At 38.6% G+C, this 17,341-nt stretch overlaps 1 protein-coding gene across 18 annotated transcripts in view; it reads left to right on the top strand.

The window, feature by feature from the left end:
- Positions 1 to 17,341, top strand: part of UNC79 (unc-79 homolog, NALCN channel complex subunit) — a 258,599-nt gene that overhangs the window by 165,575 nt on the left and 75,683 nt on the right. For 10 of the 18 annotated variants that reach the window (XM_067027848.1, XM_059056862.2, XM_059056864.2 and 7 more), the window contains 6 exons: positions 818 to 883; positions 8,519 to 8,805; positions 11,415 to 11,597; positions 12,175 to 12,337; positions 14,811 to 14,960; positions 15,571 to 16,788. In XM_067027848.1, the coding sequence (XP_066883949.1) occupies positions 818 to 883; positions 8,519 to 8,805; positions 11,415 to 11,597; positions 12,175 to 12,337; positions 14,811 to 14,960; positions 15,571 to 16,788 (2,067 nt within the window). The remainder of the gene's footprint in view (positions 1 to 817; positions 884 to 8,518; positions 8,806 to 11,414; positions 11,598 to 12,174; positions 12,338 to 14,810; positions 14,961 to 15,570; positions 16,789 to 17,341) is intronic. The other 8 variants (XM_067027844.1, XM_067027841.1, XM_067027849.1 and 5 more) reach the window with 5 other exon arrangements.

The following is a 17,341-nucleotide window of genomic DNA, read 5'->3' as shown; positions in this document are numbered from 1 at the left end:
TAGATGAACTGTAATGATTAGCAATGGCTCACGAATGACAAATAATTAAAAATTCATAACTAAATCATCATATTAGCGAATGAGTACATTAAATATAATACTAACTTGTAACATTTATTAAATGATTTAATTTTTTTAAAATGGCATGAAGTTAATAAAATAACACCATAAAACATTTTTTTATCCTGTCAGAAGCTGAAATGTTTGCTTTTTCATTGATATTTCTTAGAAGTCAGCTTTATGTAACATAGCCATTTTAAATCATAAATATTATTTTATTTTGTTTATTGCATTTCTCTCTATTTTATGACAAGCTACAGAAATGTGGTATTTTGAACTTTGGAAGAGTCAATGAAAGCCCTTTAAGCAATCAATGACCCAACTTTTCAGGGAGCAAAGATAATAACAGATGGCCATTTAAGAATAACCTTTAGCATTGCTAGGCCCAGTGAAACTGCATCCAATTCTAAAAACCAGTACCTAGATTCAATAAATTACAATTTCTACGTGAATTTCCCAGCTCTTTTATAACCTAACTAATCAGTTTGGGATATAAAGTTTATTTATTGTTATTTCTTGTTAATTGATTCACATGACAATTTTGAAGAATAAGAATTGAAGTAACATTGAAGGATGTTCTTTAGATTCAAAGAAAGCCACAGAACTTCTGTGACGTAAACATCTTGTATGTGATGTTAATTACAAATACGAAAACTAAACTTGCTCCTGCTATCCAGTGCAGTTAGCACTGAGTATGTTTTCTAGGCTCAAGTTGTTTTTAATGCTTATTTAAATAGAGTTGTTGTTGATTTTTAAGCTGTGAGGTTGACCAGGCATGAGCAGTCTGCTCCAGCTCTCGGTGGGACACCCGAACAGATGCCAGGTGGGTACTTCTGACGTTGAAGGGCCGTGTGCAAGTGTCTATCACAGGTGGACAAGGTAAAGAATGCGGTGTCTCTAACTGGACCAGAGTGCTGTATTTAGGATTTGAAAGCTCAAAGGGTTTTACCCCAGATGCTCAAGTGTTTGAGCCCCTGACATGGCAGTTCTTTCCACCTTAAAATTGGCAGATGACTTTTGATCCTGTTAACTTATGGTCCAGTAAGACGCATCATGTTACCTGAGTATGCACTTTTCCCCCGAGAGCCAGTATGACTAGAACTCTACCTAGTACTTATATTTGTATGTGTTTTTACACATAGAAATATTATGTTCATATATATCGGCTCTAGGAAAAACATTTCATTTACATTTTAAAAGGTTATACATTTGAACCACCATCATTCACTCATCCCCTTAGCCATTTCCGATTCTTTGCAACTCTTACATGCATTTCTGTCTCTCAAGAAAGGAGGATTTCCATTGTTTAGAGGACCATGGGATCATATTCTGCTTGGTGGAGTATAACTGTCCTTTGACGTTCTTGATAGATTAACTTATCATGAAGTATCTTAAGGGTTGAAGGGACGCTGGTGAGCCTGTTACAGACTGAATGTTATCTACACACATGATGCCATACTTGCTGGGAAAATTGTGGAGGTTCTGAACTCCTGCTTATTTGTCCAAAACAAACCTGGTAACTACCACCTATGTATCATGCTATATACAACATTTGGCCTTTCATCTAAGAATAGTGTTAAAATAAACTTTTCAGAATGGTACCGATACTGTCAGAAGGACAATTTCAAGTAAGGAGACTTTCAAGAACGTGTTATAAAAACGATGCTATAGAAAGAGAAGCAGTTAGGCCTGGGAGACGAGGAGAAGAGGGAGAGCTCTAAACACTATGAATGCAGGTGGCAGGTGTTGGCCTCAGTTCATTTTCGCTTTTAAAATTGATGAGAAGAGGAGAGCACACACTTGGCAGAGTCCCTCTACCTTGTTTTGAACATCACTCGGGCCTCAGTTGTGCAGGGATTAAAAAAGACAAAGAATAAAAAGAAGAATTTCTGAGCCTGAGCTTCATTTAAAATGTGAAAATATCCATTTTCCCTTCAGTTAGGTCTTTTTGAGATTGGTCTCATGCAATTTCATAAGTTACCTTTATCTTACCCTGTCTTTTCTTTTTGACTTAAGGCTTAGTTGAAAAGCTAGTCTTTAATTATTGTTATCCATTTTAACAATCCAACCGTAGGAGCCCTCTCACATCTCTTTGGAAAAACATGTACACATGTTTCTTGAAGAAAAGCCTTTAGGCGTCTAATTGTCCCATCAGAAGTGATCATCAGATGGAAAAGGGGCAGATAACAGTATTGTTTAAATTAAATATAAAGCTAATGCTTCTGGAAAGATAATTACATGATGCCACCATAAACAAAACTTGCTTAGATTTGGAAACAGGTGGCTCAGCTTATAAGGCAATTTCAAACTAGTTTTTCATTTTTGCATTATTATTTACAGAACACTGAGTGTTTTAACTTGGAAGCAAAGACACGCCAGGATAATCACAAGATTGTACAGAGTGGTTTAAGATAGTAATTTAATGGAAACCGAAGACCTTGCTATTTAACGAACATGCTTTTGTTTGGTACAAGTAATGAGCTCCTCTGTGCAACACCTCTTATTGATCAGGCCTGAAATAAAGCAGCTGTCCTTTAATTATGCAGCAAGACTTAATTTTAGTGGCTGTTTAGGCTGAACTTTTGGACACTGGATTTACAGTTTATGGCTCTCTGATCTTAGCATTTACATATTGCCCACAGCAAGTTTTGCAGCAGAAATGCACTTGTCTAGAGGGTAAACTCTGCAAGGCTACTGAAGAGTTGCATTCCTCTGTGACTTTTATGAGTCAAATCAAAGGCCTTTGTGCATATAAGTAGAATTCATAGACTGTCATAGTTGAAACATTAAGAGATATGTTAACATTCTCATTTTCCAGAAGAGGAAACTGAGGTTCCCAGAAAGGAACAAGTTTCACAATCTTGTTGGTGACAGATCTGGGTCTCAAGCCCAGATGTCTTAATCTCTCTTGCAAGGCATGGGTGGTAATGCTAGCAGGAGCTCAGCACCTTCATTTAATCCCAACTGATGAAATATACAGTTTTACCTGCTAGTCTGAATTTGGTATAATTATAATTAGATATAAGCTGTTTTTTCACTGATGCTGTGAGAACCAGGAATTCTTTGTTTTTGGTGATTCAGAACACCTGTTGAATATTAATTGAATATAATGCAGCAGTTATGGTAGGTTACAATTGGACCGTACTGGAAAATTGGTATCAACCCCATGTGATCATGGGAAACTTAGTTATATCTTATTCCTCATCCCCTGGGGTGAATAATTAAACAGTAGTAGGTATATAATGTTAATAACAACGGCAATAGCACTTTATATATGTATAGTACCTCTTTATAAAGAGTGTTTTTAATGCAAATCATCCAATTTTGATTTCACAACAACTCTGCATATACATAAAGTATTATATATTTTTTCCACTTTACATACAGACAGGAAAACTGAGGCCCTGAGGGACTGACTAACTCTGCTTATATAATTTGATCATGATCACATATAACTAGGTAGTTAGATAGAGACTGATACTTGAGTCCAGGAGACTTTATTTGCTTTCTTTCCACTACAGCTACCTCTCAATAAATTGGTCTTAGGATGTTTCTGCCCTGGAGTACATGAGGACACCAGTCTTATTAGGGAGCTGACTTGGGCATTCAGGCCTGCTACACAGTGTGACTTAAGCCCATGAGTGTCCAGACCAAAGGACCTTTCCCAATTAGGACTTATAGATTGGTCTAGAGCTATCCTAATCCCTAAAGGGACATATATACTTTCAATTCTACTCCAGCCTGCAGAGAAATCTTGAGATCTCTTGGTCTGAATTTGTGTCAACAAGAGAAGGTACCCAGTACTGGGTAGCACTGGTAAAACTCTCTTGTATTTCCCACCTCCCTCAATGTCCAGCCTAGAGTTCCAAATTATTTCTCTTTGGGCTCTTTCTTTCTTTCTAGAGGTGGTTTACGTTTCAAGTCTTCACTAACTTGCAGAATGCCTATTGATCATTAAGAGCCAATAAATCAAAGAATTCAATTGTTTTTATAGGAATGCCCTTGACTGAAATGATAGTTTCGGAAAATGACAATTTCTATTGAACAAGCACTTCTTGGGCACCCGCTGTACTAGAAAATATGAAGAATGTAAAGATACATCAGAAATGCTTGTACTCTCAACTTGCTTACAGTCAAGTAAGGGAGATAAAGTATGAACACAGGTGAACTCTCATCTCGTGTGAAAGTGATAGTACTACAGGATCGTTCACGTCAAATGCAACGGGAGGAGAGCTGGAGGGAACAAGGAAGGTTTTGTGAACAGGTGACTCAGCCAGGCCTAGACAGGCGGATAGGAGGTAAATGCATGGTGATAGGATGTGGGATAGGAGAGGCAAAGGCAGGGATGGGGGGGAGCTCCTGAGGCTATGCAGCTAGTAACCGGCCCCAGCTTTACGGCCCTCCTGAGGCTCCGTGCATACAGAACAGAACTGCTGTGAAGGAAGCCTTACGTTGTGTAAATGAGCCCCGGAAACCAGTGAGGCAGTGTAGTTAGAACTACCAACATCATGCAGACTCATTTATAGTGCTTGATCACTGGTTTCTCTGGGCCAAATGCAGAGTAAACTCATAGAAACTTCCTTCCACTACCTAATTGTCACTTGTCGGCTTGACAGAGGGGTCAGTGAGTCAACTTACACAGAGGAATGTTTCCTATTTCCCTACCCACTTCCTTGCTGTTTGGGGACTTCATCAGGTTTTTGCCCATGTAGAAAAGATCTGAAATATTTATTTGAATTCAATGCACTTTAAACATGTACGAATAATGAGCATCTACTATATATCACACACTGCCCCGTATCCTGTGAGGGATGTAAAATTGGATAAGACATAGCACTTGCCTTCAAGGAGTCTTTGTTCTTACAAGGGAAATACAGCAAATGGATTAAAAAAAAAAGTTCTGCCTCGCATAGTAGTTATTTGCCACATGAGAGTTGGGAAATGCTAAAGGAGATTTTCCTGCACTCTTCCCTCTTTCCCACCCATCTTCCCTCCTTTCTTGTTTTTGGAGATGTAGAGAATTTAGGGACCCCAGTTGCTGAGAGGAGTGTGGGCGTATTAATAAGAATGGCTTCTGGGGACCAGATCCATAGGATAAAGTTGGGGGTGCGGGTGGAGGCCCACCTTGCAAGATGAAGAGAGCATCATGAGCAAAGACAGCAAGGTGGGAAAAGGCTGGCTCCGTTCCGAGAGCCAGGAGCAGCCCAGTGTGTAAGGATGTGAAGCATTTAGGGTGGAGCGATAGGAGATAAGTCTGGAGAAGCAGATCCTGATCCTGCCTGGTTTCAAATCTTCTGAATACATACAGTTGTATTATACTGTGGCGTTTCAATCAGTTGCGCCACTCTGTGGACAGGTCATGATGGACCCAGTCCATGTTAAAGTGAGGGTAGGAGTAGCTCTGCCCCCATGATAATAAAGATTTTTACATTTTTCTTTACAAAAACGATAAAATCAAATCCCTTAACCTGTTAAATCTCTATAGTTAAAACAGATATAGGAATTTCACAGACTAGAATTCAAAAGTAAGTGTTTTAATTGTCACATTTAGAGAAAATATTATAGGCATTTAGTTTTAAAATGGAAATTTTATATCTTTTATAAATAACGAAAATAGTAATATCGTCTTTATCCATAAAGAAAATCTCAGCTTTCCTAAGCTCATTTTTCTTAGGGATTTGATTAAGGTAACTTTTCTTGATGAACAGTGGTGTCAGTCACATGCTTACACTATTTTTAAAGAAAGACAATATACAAAGCACAGACTTGCAAAGCCCACACTTGGAGGGGTAAATTATTGGAATGAAAAGGGATTTCTTTCACTTTATGCAAAAAGTTCCATTAACTAGTTCTTTTTTCAGTACATTTAATGGTTTGTGAAAGATCACTCATTACTGGCTATTCAGGGAAAGCAAAGAGCAGCAAACTTAAAGCTAAACCCTGCAGATCAATGAAGATGAATCCAAAATGAGGATGGGGCCTTTGTGAAATGATACTTAGTCATTAGGAAAATATGATTCGATGGGAAAAACTAAGGTTACACACTTTTAAAATGAATGTCTACTTGCAATGGGGCGAAGAGATTTGAAATATTTAAAGTTGAAGCCTGATTGTTTATTTTCTAGACTTGAACTAGATAGGAGGAAATAGGGAGCCGGTGTCCTAGCTGGGCCTTGTCTGGATCTCTCTTTCTTCTATTTGAGATCCCTAGACTCCCAGGGCTAAAAAACAAAGGTGCATCTCCTTCTCAAATGCTCCTCGGTTCTATTTTTAACTTTGGAGTCAAGCCAGTCTAGACTTGGAGGTGGCTGAGCAGGGCTGAGTGATAACATGCTCTCCTAAACCTTGCCCCCCAGAGCTAAAACGAATTGAGGCATGAAGCTATATCATGGTAACAGCCATTGCTTGCTGCTACAATAACACTGAACCCTGCAGGTAACCTAGATTCTCACACTTGTAACATTCTTGGCCCAAGCTTGCCCAGAGCAATTCCCTCCTGCTTGTTGTAAAGTAATACTCTGATGGAAAAAAAAAAAATCAAGACTAAATATTTTTCAATGCTGAAAAGATAGTTCTTTAAACTTTTAAAATAAGGATTTGGTCTGATCTTCTATTTCAGACATTTAATTTAATTATAATATACAGTAATGCTTTACATTTATGACCTTTCGTGAAATAGGGTGTTCCACACGAATTGATTTTTTTTCCTGAGGGGTCATGCCTGCCAAATAAATAATGATAATAGTAACAATTTATTGACCACTCTCTTCATGTGAAACAGTGTAATAAACAAATCCTTAGGTTTTATTTGAATAAATGTTGGTTAAAACTTCTCTAAAGTACATTGCATACATTTATTCCTTCATGAACAGACCCTATGAGACCGAAAAATGTTGTTAATGTCCGAGGGTCATATTGAAGTTTGTTAGATGGCTTCCCCTATAAGTCTAAGTTCTTAGACTTAGTTGATTCTGCTGCCTCTTCAGTCATTGTCAACTATCCCATCTCAGTGTATCACTTTTGAACAGATCAACATTCTTCTGATCATCTGGGGAAACCTAGACAACCAGGCATGTAACCTTATGTGCAGTTCTAAACTAGTAAATTCGGAATTTGACGTTACCTTCATGCCACTGCTTCAGAGAAAGTGTTTAGGCTTGAGACAGCTAATTTCTGTGGTCCCCAGGAAACATTTCTTCTATCTTGCTTCTCTTGGCTGGTCCTAGAAGATTGAGATTTTTGCCAAATTAGTTGAGGCCTTAAAGGATATAAATTACTACCTAGCTCTTGGTTGTATCCTGCATGCCATAATTAAAATGGACAGAATCAAAGTTTGGTTTGTAATGATTTGTAACCAAAGCTTGTCATCATTTAGAACGTTTCCTCTCAGGATGAGAGATGAGAATGCTGGTGCGTGGGTCTAACCCGTCAGGCAAAAACTTTGTTTCCAATTTAGAAATTCTCATGTGGCTTGTCAAAGAAAGGACAAGAATGCATATAGGGTATTTTGAATAAGGCCCAAAACATAAACATAAATATAGAAGAGCAAATCTCACTCTTCCTTCCCTCAAAGTCCTAAACTAAACCAGATCAGAAAAGGCAGAAAACAAGGGGAGACAGGGTATAATTTCTGACTTTGAGAAATAACAGAGAAAGTCAATGTCAGGGACCTACTCAGATATAATTATTTGTTAGGTTAAGAGTAAGTCAAGGGCTATGATATTTTTTCTTTCCATGTGAACTTTCAGCTCACCTTCATGTGGTGTTTTTCTCTGTTTTTAGAAGTTCATGCTTCTTTCTTTCTGTCTGTGCCCTCCCACCCCTTATATGTTTCTCATTACATACAGCAGGGCTTATAATTTGCTATTTCTAATTTTGACTATATCATTCAAAGAGTGCACACTGCTAATATCTTCGGATTTGGAGAAGAAAACTTTTCTTTTTGCATCAGCTGATATTTGAACATAACTGAATTGAGATTATAATTTAAACAAAATAACTCAATGGATGTTTTAGTTGCTCAGTAGATTTTAGGAAAATGATTTTTGTGGTTATTCTTACACACTTATTTTACAAAGCTGGAAGGGAAACTTCTTTTTATTAGTGAGGATAAAACTTTGCCAAGATATTCAAAAATTTGCTAAATGCAAAGTTTGTGTAGGTATTTTGTCTTGCTGTTTGAAGATAACTTTGCTTTATAGTGTCCCCCTTTTTTTTTGCATTCCCTTATTCTTCCCAAATTACTTGGTCGTTGTAATTTCCACCCTGGGACCAGTGCTTTTCTCAGTAGGTCATATTGTGCCTTTAAGTTTGTCTAGAACAGACCTTTAAATATTTAGAGGCTTTATCGATATAAAGAATGAAATAGGGTGCTATGGTGCTTCATTGATCAGTGAGATTTTAGTGTAAACTTACCTGTGGGGGAACCACCCACCGACGGCCTTTCTTGTACTGACAGGCCAACAATCCCCTGAGAATGACAACACCATCAAGGACCTGCTCCCCGAAGACGCTGGGATCGACCACCAGACAGTGCACCAGCTGATTACAGTGCTCATGAAGTTCATGGCCAAGGATGAGAGCAGCGCCGAGTCAGACATCAGCAGCGCCAAGGCCTTCAACACGGTCAAGCGGCACCTGTATGTCTTACTTGGCTACGACCAGCAGGAAGGTTGCTTCATGATTGCACCTCAAAAAATGCGCCTGTCAACTTGTTTTAATGCGTTTATTGCAGGAATTGCCCAAGTAAGTGTAAGCTTTCAGGAGTCATGCCCTTAGGCTTTTAGTACAAACAAGTCATTAAATTCCATTTAGCTCACATTGGTTGAGGGTAAAGTTTTGCACAAGTTACTTTATTAGGCAGGGGTACGTGGAGGACATCAACAGCCTGATATCATAAAGGGAGTTGGGGATTTTGGGGGGGTAAAATATACAGAAAACTTAGAATTTTAATCTTTTTTTTATTAACATCTTTATTGGAGTATAATTGCTTTACAGTGGTGTGTTAGTTTCTGCTTTATAACGAAGTGAATCAGCTATACATATACATATATCCCTATATCTCTTCCCTCTTGCATCTCCCTCCCTCCCACCCTCCCCATCCCACCCCTCTAGGTGGTCACAAAGCACCGAGCTGATCTCCCTGTGCTATGCAGCTGCTTCCCACTAGCTATCTGTTTTACATTTGGGAGTGTATATATAAGTCCATGCCACTCTCGAACTTTGTCCCAGCTTACCCTTCCCCCTTCCCGTGTCCTCAAGTCCATTCTCTAGTAGGTCTGTGTCTTTATTCCCGTCTTACCCCTAGGTTCTTCATAATCCTCTTTTTTTTTTCTTAGAATCCATATATATGTGTTAGCATACAGTATTTGTTTTTCCTCTTTCTGACTTACTTCACTCTGTATGACAGACTCTAGGTCCATCCACCTCACTACAAGTAACTCAATTTCGTTTCTTTTTATGGCTGAGTAATATTCCATTGTCATTGTAATCATTTTTACGAGTACAGTTCAGCGGCAGTAAGTATATTCACATTGTTAGGTAACCATCACCGCTATCCATCTCTAGAACCTTTTCATCATCCTAAACTGAAACTCTACCCATTAAACAATAAAGGAGTGTGGAATTTTTGTTTGTAGGTTTGTTTTTTTTTTTAAATCATTTTCCTTTTTTGGCTTCAAGTGGAGAGTTGAGTTAATCATCCAACTTACTTCATGTCACCTTATCATCATTGGCTTTTTTCATGTTTCTCTGCTACTTCTAACTGCTGTATTATACGTCATGGTATACATTTTCCATGATTTAGCTATCCATTCCCCCAGTGATGGACACTTATATTGCTCCCAACTCCTCACCACCCCATACAGATCAGCAATGAACATTCTGTACGTGCACCTTTTTCACCAATGTGAGAATTCCTTTGGGATATGGGTCCAGGAGCAGACGTAACAGATCATTGGGTATATATATGCCTAATTTGACCAATGCTACAAATCTCACTGTCCGAAATGGCTGTCCCAGTCTGCAAAGGGTGCAGAACTTGGGGCTAGAGAGAAATGGATATGAATTTCAGCTCTGCCACTGTTATTAACTGTTAAGCATCCTTGCTTCTTTGCTCACTGGTAATAGATTTTTGGGGGAAAGATCAGAGACAACCTATGGCAAATGCCTTAATCAGTGCCTATCTCATGGTAGGAACTCAGTGATGGTAGCTGTTATTATTTAGCTCAAATAGATCGTTAATATAATGAACACAGAGAAGCAAAGGGGGAGCAATATGTATGTCTCTTGCTGGTGTTGATAACAAATGGATCACCACTCATACTCAGCTGTCTATGATGGAGAGAGAATACATCATTTCAGAAACCAAACTTTACCTCCCTTCCTTCCTCACTTCTCTCTTTCTATATTCACATTATGCATATTTATTTTAGATATATAAGAAAAAAATTAAAATGCAAATCTCCAGGAAACCCATGACAAACATAACCTACTAACATTTTGGTGTATGTCGCTGGCTCCAGGTTTACATACATTCATATATACATGCATACATACATATGTGTGTATATGTATATGTGCACATATTTTTTATAATAATGGGATCATTTATATATACTGATATATATATGTGCCCGATGTGTGTATGAATATGTATATATATATACTATATGTATCTTTTAAACCTAAAATTTATTATGAAGTTCATATCACGTAAATAAATTTGTACCATGTTCCATTTAATGGCTACACGGTATTCTGTTGTCATATAAACAATCTTTTATTTAATTCCATATTGTTGAATATGGAATTTGTTTTCAATTCGCAGTGGCTGTAATGCTGGATATTTTTATGCATACCTCTGGGAATGCCTGTCAGATTATTTCCTCAGGATATATTTAATTGCTGTATTAGAGGCTATGATCTTTTTCCTACTTCTGAATATATGTTTCTAAATTGCTCCCCTGAAACATATTGAGAAATACTCTTGCCAGTGGTGTCTGAGAATGCCGATTTCCCTACATAATTACCAGTACTATGTGTTTTCATTGATTCTAGCTTAATTCTAGTTAATAGCTTAATAGGACATTTTAAAAGATAAAATTTATTTTCAACAGATAATTAAGTAGATAAATTCAATAGGTAAGTAGATTAAAACTATTTAAGTTACAAGTTTTTAAATGTCTTATGAGCTAGGACTTTTCCCCCTCTATGTGTACTGGCCATTACTATTAGTATTTTGTGAGATACCTGTGAAATATTCCGCCCGTGTTTTGATGGTTCAGAGTTTTCCTTTTGGCTTATAAATGCTCTTTATAGTTTTCCTTCAGTTATTACATCTTTTCCTGTTTCAGGTTATGGACTATAACATTAACTTGGGAAAACACCTTCTCCCCTTGGTGGTTCAGGTGCTCAAGTACTGCTCTTGTCCTCAACTACGGCATTATTTCCAACAGCCGCCTCGTTGTTCTCTTTGGTCCCTGAAACCTCACATCCGGCAGATGTGGTTGAAGGCCTTGCTTGTCATCCTTTACAAGGTGAGTTGCTGTAGTCACTCATTTTGGGGGTGGAATGATTCTCTTAGAGAGAACATTTAAGAGATCTTTGTAGGATAGTAATTTGACCTTCAGAGGAAGATGCATGATACACAATTAGTGTCAAGAAGTAAAGAGCCATTGGAATGAAAATAGAAATGTAGACCATGCCAGTGTATACTCCAAAATGCTTAAAGCAAAATCTGATGAATATTGATCAATAATCTCTTTTTATGCTCAGAACCTCATATCTTATCTATGTATTAATTATTATGTCAGAAAACAAGACAACTATTTAAAATTGTATTCATACACCAAGTGTTTATGCCAGGTAATTTTCTTGAAAGGAATTATAACTACAAAATGGCATGCGTTGCCATCCATGATTTGGTGCAAGAGGAAGGGAATACCGTCCCTTGTCAAAATAAGGCCATGATAAGAATTTATGTTTCTGCTTTTCTGTATTTTTCTTTTTATTATACCCAGAAGAGACTGAGAAAAATATCTAGCAAGATCAAGTGGAAAAACTTACCCTTCAAAATAACCATTTATATTTTTCTCCCTCCATTTTATTGAGCAGTATCCATACCGAGACTGTGATATCAGCAAGGTCCTGCTGCATCTGATTCACATAACAGTCAATACACTCAATGCACAGTATCATAGCTGCAAGCCCCATGCCACGGCAGGACCTTTGTACAGTGACAACAGTAACATAAGCAGATACAGCGAAAAAGAAAAAGGTACTTTACATATCTCAATTCTATCTCAAACTTAGCTTGCATACGTAATACATTTCTGGACAATGTTTTTCTTAGATGATAGAGGAGCCCCCCCCAGATATCATTCTGGAGTCGAAAAATGACCTACTGCTTCATTAATTTTCCAACTTTCCCTTGAATGTTGCTGCTTTCATTTTTTTAAATGAACACTCAAGAGAAATAATTGATATGCTTCTAAAGCCCCCTTCATAAGAAATCGTGTTTTCTAAAAAAAATTGTCTGCTGTTTAGTTAAGGAGGCTTTGTAAACCTTTTCCTACACGTTGGAAGCATCTTGCTTTGGGCTGTGAAGTAAATCTTGGTTGGCGCTCAGTGGAGCCATAACCTTGTCCATCTCTAGTTTGCTCCTGACCTTGCGCTTATAGGTTTGAATGGAGTCTAAATTTGCTGAAGTGCTTTTTCCTAGCCTCCTTATTCAATAAGAATTAATTTAAGGCAACTGAAATGAAACATTTTTGCTGCATAGGTTTAAATTATTTCAAGTATCAACACTCTATATTGATAGCTTTTCTGCAAAGGCGGCAGTAGAATGAAACTTTAGATAAACTTCCAGCCTGGATGTTTTCAGGTGAGAGCTGAAGAGCCAAGGTGTGTGTCTTTAGTGCATGTCGGAGGGTGACTAGACTCGTAAAAGGTGACATCATCAATCCAGTCCTGGGAGAAAGCCAAGTGCCCCATGGCCCTTTGTGATGTTAATAGATTCCTTTTTGGTGGGACTGCTCTGGAAATGTCTGGATAGGAGGGATTGGAGCCAGTGTTCCACTGTTCATTTATTGCCAAAAGGTCCAAGAGCCTAGGCTGGCCAGAGATAGAGCTGTCAGAACTAAGTTCATTAAGTTCTGGTACCATTCAGATCCTTCCTGAAGAATATCTTAGGTCCTAGTTTCTGGGAAATTAGACAGATTCAGCTGAACTATAGATGTCGTCAGTGTGGGCTCAGTATTTGGGCCAATCCCAGATGAACCTTTCTGGATGGGAGGAGCCATCTTGAAGTCTTTCCATCTCTCTCATTCAGTACATTTTGAGAATTATTTCAAAGTTATGTAAGGGAAGTTACACAATGGTTTCTTCGAAAAACTGTATTTTGCAAAGGAGAGTATTTTTAAAAAGGAAATAAAGAAAGAAAGCAGATCGTTGTGCTGATAGGCTTTCCTCATCATCGCAGAAGTTCACTGGGAGTTTTGTGTCCATTTTGATCATTAACGCTTATTTTTTTAATTTGACCAAAAAGATTGTTATGATTACTTTGTCTAACATCTACTGCTTCAAATTTCATTAGCTTATAGAATCTTGTGTTTGAAGACAGGATCGGTCCTTAAAACTTAACCCTGTGCTTGTACTCCCCTTATACTCAAGAAATCTTAAATAATCATAATCACACCTGAGCCTCATTTTGTCAGATAGGTAGATATAAATACAGGCCGAATACTATGATTTCAATGATGTTCAACTTGAAGAGTAGGTTAATTCCATTTACTGTGGTAGTAAATGCATTTTTGTAGCCTTTTCTCTTGCTGCTTTGTACGTGGCTTTGGCTTTTCTAAAGGATGCAAGAAGAAAATTTATTAAGTGGACTTCTTGGGTTGCAAAATAGCAACCTTTTCCTCATTACTGTGTTTTTGGGTTTCTCTTTGATATAAAAGTAGCCAAATGTGGATAGAAGAGAACATAGAAACAAGCTTGATAGGACTCTAAGTGACCAGTTTGTTTATGGAGCCTCAGGACCATAAGAGTCAAAAATTCTTTCTGGGATTCATAATAGCTACCTGTGGCAAACTCTTACTTTAATATGGGGAGATGTTATTTTCTGTTTTCTTTTTCCTTTGTTTACTCTATCAGTCCATAATCATTTGTGGAGCTTTTGAGATAACCAGTGGCTTTTCTAAGCTTTTTCTGTGTGTTGTGTGTTTCATTGCCAAATGTAGAGTACAGTATTTTGCATTCACAAAGTTTAAGGTGCATGTACTGTTAGGCTGTGTCTATGCCGGTTCTCAAATCCCAGAAAGGCATATATTTTTTGGAAGGGGCAAGATCCACTCATTTTGTTTAATTTTCTTTTGCCAAATTAGCCTGAAAATTCATCCAAAGCAGGCACATTTCAAGAGTGTCCCAGATTCCTGACATGTATTGGTTATCTGGTTTTAAGTACATTGGAAAAGTTTTCCCATGAAGGTCCTATTGGAACATCGAGATGCCTGTCTTGAAACTGCTGCCCACTGTGACATGGAATGTGAGGAGCAAACTTGTAACAGTCGCTCTGTTCAACGCATGAATAATTTGACACCTGAATGAAATGCCAAGCCAGGCTAGACTTGGGCTGGTTTAGAACCACCCCAGGCTGTGTTCCATAATGCTTTCAATGAAATGCTTGTGTAGATACAGCCTAAGAGAGAATAACCTCTTAAGTGTAATTTTGACTTTCTCTCCCCAATTAGAAGAAGATAGTGTTTTTGATGAATCTGATATTCATGATACACCTACTGGACCCTGCAGTAAAGAGTCTCAAACTTTTTTTGCAAGATTGAAAAGGATAGGCGGCAGCAAAATGGTGAAATATCAGCCGGTTGAGATGAATGTTCAGAGAAGTATGAATTTTTTCCTCTTAGTAATTTTATGCAGAAATGTTGTACTCTACCGTTTTTTGGGGGTGAAATCTTAATTTTATTATGTTACTACACATTTTTAATACCGTTGATTTGATATATATGTATGCACAACCAGTATATATATATGTGCACTTATATATATACGTGAATTGACAGATACATCATTAACATCATGATCGTCTTAGAGGAGGGCCATTGCTTGATTTGATTTGTTGCAAAATGTTTGCTTCTCTTCCACACAATTTGAATGAAGTTTCCTAGATCCGCCTCAGCCAAAAGCGATCCCCTCTCCTGTGCACAAATGAACAGAGCTTAGGAATTATCCCGAAGCCTGATTTCAGAAATAAGATCTTAAACTGCCTTTTGGGGTTCTCTCATTCCAGAGTTTTCTGGTGTTTGAAATTAGAATGAACCTTATGAAAATTTGGCCAGGAAGTCAGTTTTACCTTCTGGTAGAGCTGGGATTATGATTATGGTTGACGCCAATTGTATGCCCAAGTTTGAGGGGAAGAGAAAGGTGAAATCTCCAAGTAAATGAGATGTACTGTTAGGCTGTACTCCAAGTACTAGCTTTTTCTGTTTTAATCAGGTGAAATAGAACTGGCTGAATATAGAGAAACGGGTGCATTACAAGACAACATTCTACACTGTGTGAGAGAAGAAAGCATTCAGAAAAAAAAGCTGCGCTCTTTAAAACAAAAATCTCTTGATATAGGGAATGCAGACTCCCTCTTGTTTACACTAGATGAGCACCGTAGGAAGTCCTGCATAGACCGGTGTGACATAGACAAGCCTCCAGCGCAAGCTGCTTATTTCATGCAAAGACAGCATGACCACGGACGGTCTAGACAGAATTCTGCTACGAGGCCTGACAATGCCGAAATCCCCGAGAACCCGGCTCTGGAAGGTTTTCAAGAAGCTCGGAGGCCTGTAATACCAGAAGTTAGGTTAAACTGCATGGAGACATTTGAGGTGAAAGTGGATTCCCCAATAAAGCCTGCTCCCAAAGACGATTTAGATCTGATAGATTTGTCCTCAGATTCAACATCTGGGCCTGACAAACACTCTACGCTCTCAACATCGGACAGCGACTCCCTTGTGTTTGAACCTCTTCCCCCTCTCCGAATAGTAGAGAGTGATGAAGAGGAGACCATGGACCAAGGGGACGATGGTACCTCTGGTAAGAACGCTGCTTCCTCCCCCTCCATCCACAACCACCCCTCTGTCCTCAGCCTCAGTTCGACGCCCCTCGTGCAAGTAAGTGTGGAAGACTGTTCCAAAGACTTTTCTTCTAAGGACTCAGGAAACAACCGGTCGGCGGGTGACAAGGACGCCCCTCTCATAGCTCTGGAAGACCCCACGGGCTCCGAAGAATTATCAAAGCCTGAGGAGCTGCGAGAGTTTTCCTGTGGCAGCCCGCTCACGCTCCAGCAAAAACGAGACCTCCTTCAGAAGACGCTTGCTCTCCCTGAGGTGTCACTGGACCATAACCCTGAGCCCAGCACTGAGGAAGGGAAGCCCGGTGGGCTGATGCCAAGTTCAGGGGCAAAAACTGTCCTCCCCAAAGTCCCTGAAGATTTGGAGAATCCAATGGAAAGTGAGAAGCCGGACGCCAGTGCTGAATCAGATGCAGAACAGAACCCTGAAAGGAAGGCCGAAGAGGAGGGAGCTGAGGAATCTGAATTTAAGATTCAGATTGTCCCCAGGCAGAGGAAACAGAGGAAGATTGCTGTCAGTGCCATCCAGAGGGAGTACCTTGACATTTCCTTCAACATTCTAGACAAATTGGGAGATCAGAAAGATCCAGGTGAGCGCATCTCTCTTCTTTCTCCCAGCCTTACGTTCAAGTTTCTACATTTTACTTATTAGGGTCTTGGCACTGATATGCATCAAACTCCCAATTTTATAATGTCACGGAATGACATTATAATTCCTTCATCATCACTCTGAACCCTTCCTGCTTACTGGAGTGTGTTGGATTCAGATGCGGTTCTATTGGCTCCATAAATGTTTCTGTATTGGTTGTTTCTAAACTCTGCACTCAATTCTTGATCATCCTTGACAACAAGAGGCAATGATTAATTCATATCAAGACATTCCAAGTATCATTTTTGTTTTCCTCAAACAGCAAAAGTCATTAATTGAACTCGTATTGCTTTCTTTTTTTTTCCTGCTATACTTTAGTGAATTATGATACAGCTAAAATATCATGAAGGGCTAAAATAAAGCAAAGAGTGCTTGGAATGATTAAGAATTGACTGTATAATCATTTAGAGTCTATACTCATTACATATTCTAAGCAAATATCAGCAGTCTGGCAGACATTGTGTGCCCTCAGGAACCAAAAAGAGCCCAGTTAC

Source organism: Kogia breviceps, chromosome 3 (genome assembly GCF_026419965.1).
Source record: "Kogia breviceps isolate mKogBre1 chromosome 3, mKogBre1 haplotype 1, whole genome shotgun sequence".
NCBI lineage: Eukaryota > Metazoa > Chordata > Mammalia > Artiodactyla > Physeteridae > Kogia > Kogia breviceps.
The sequence above is the reverse complement of the archived record's forward strand: the minus strand, read 5'-3'. Positions and strand labels throughout refer to the sequence as shown.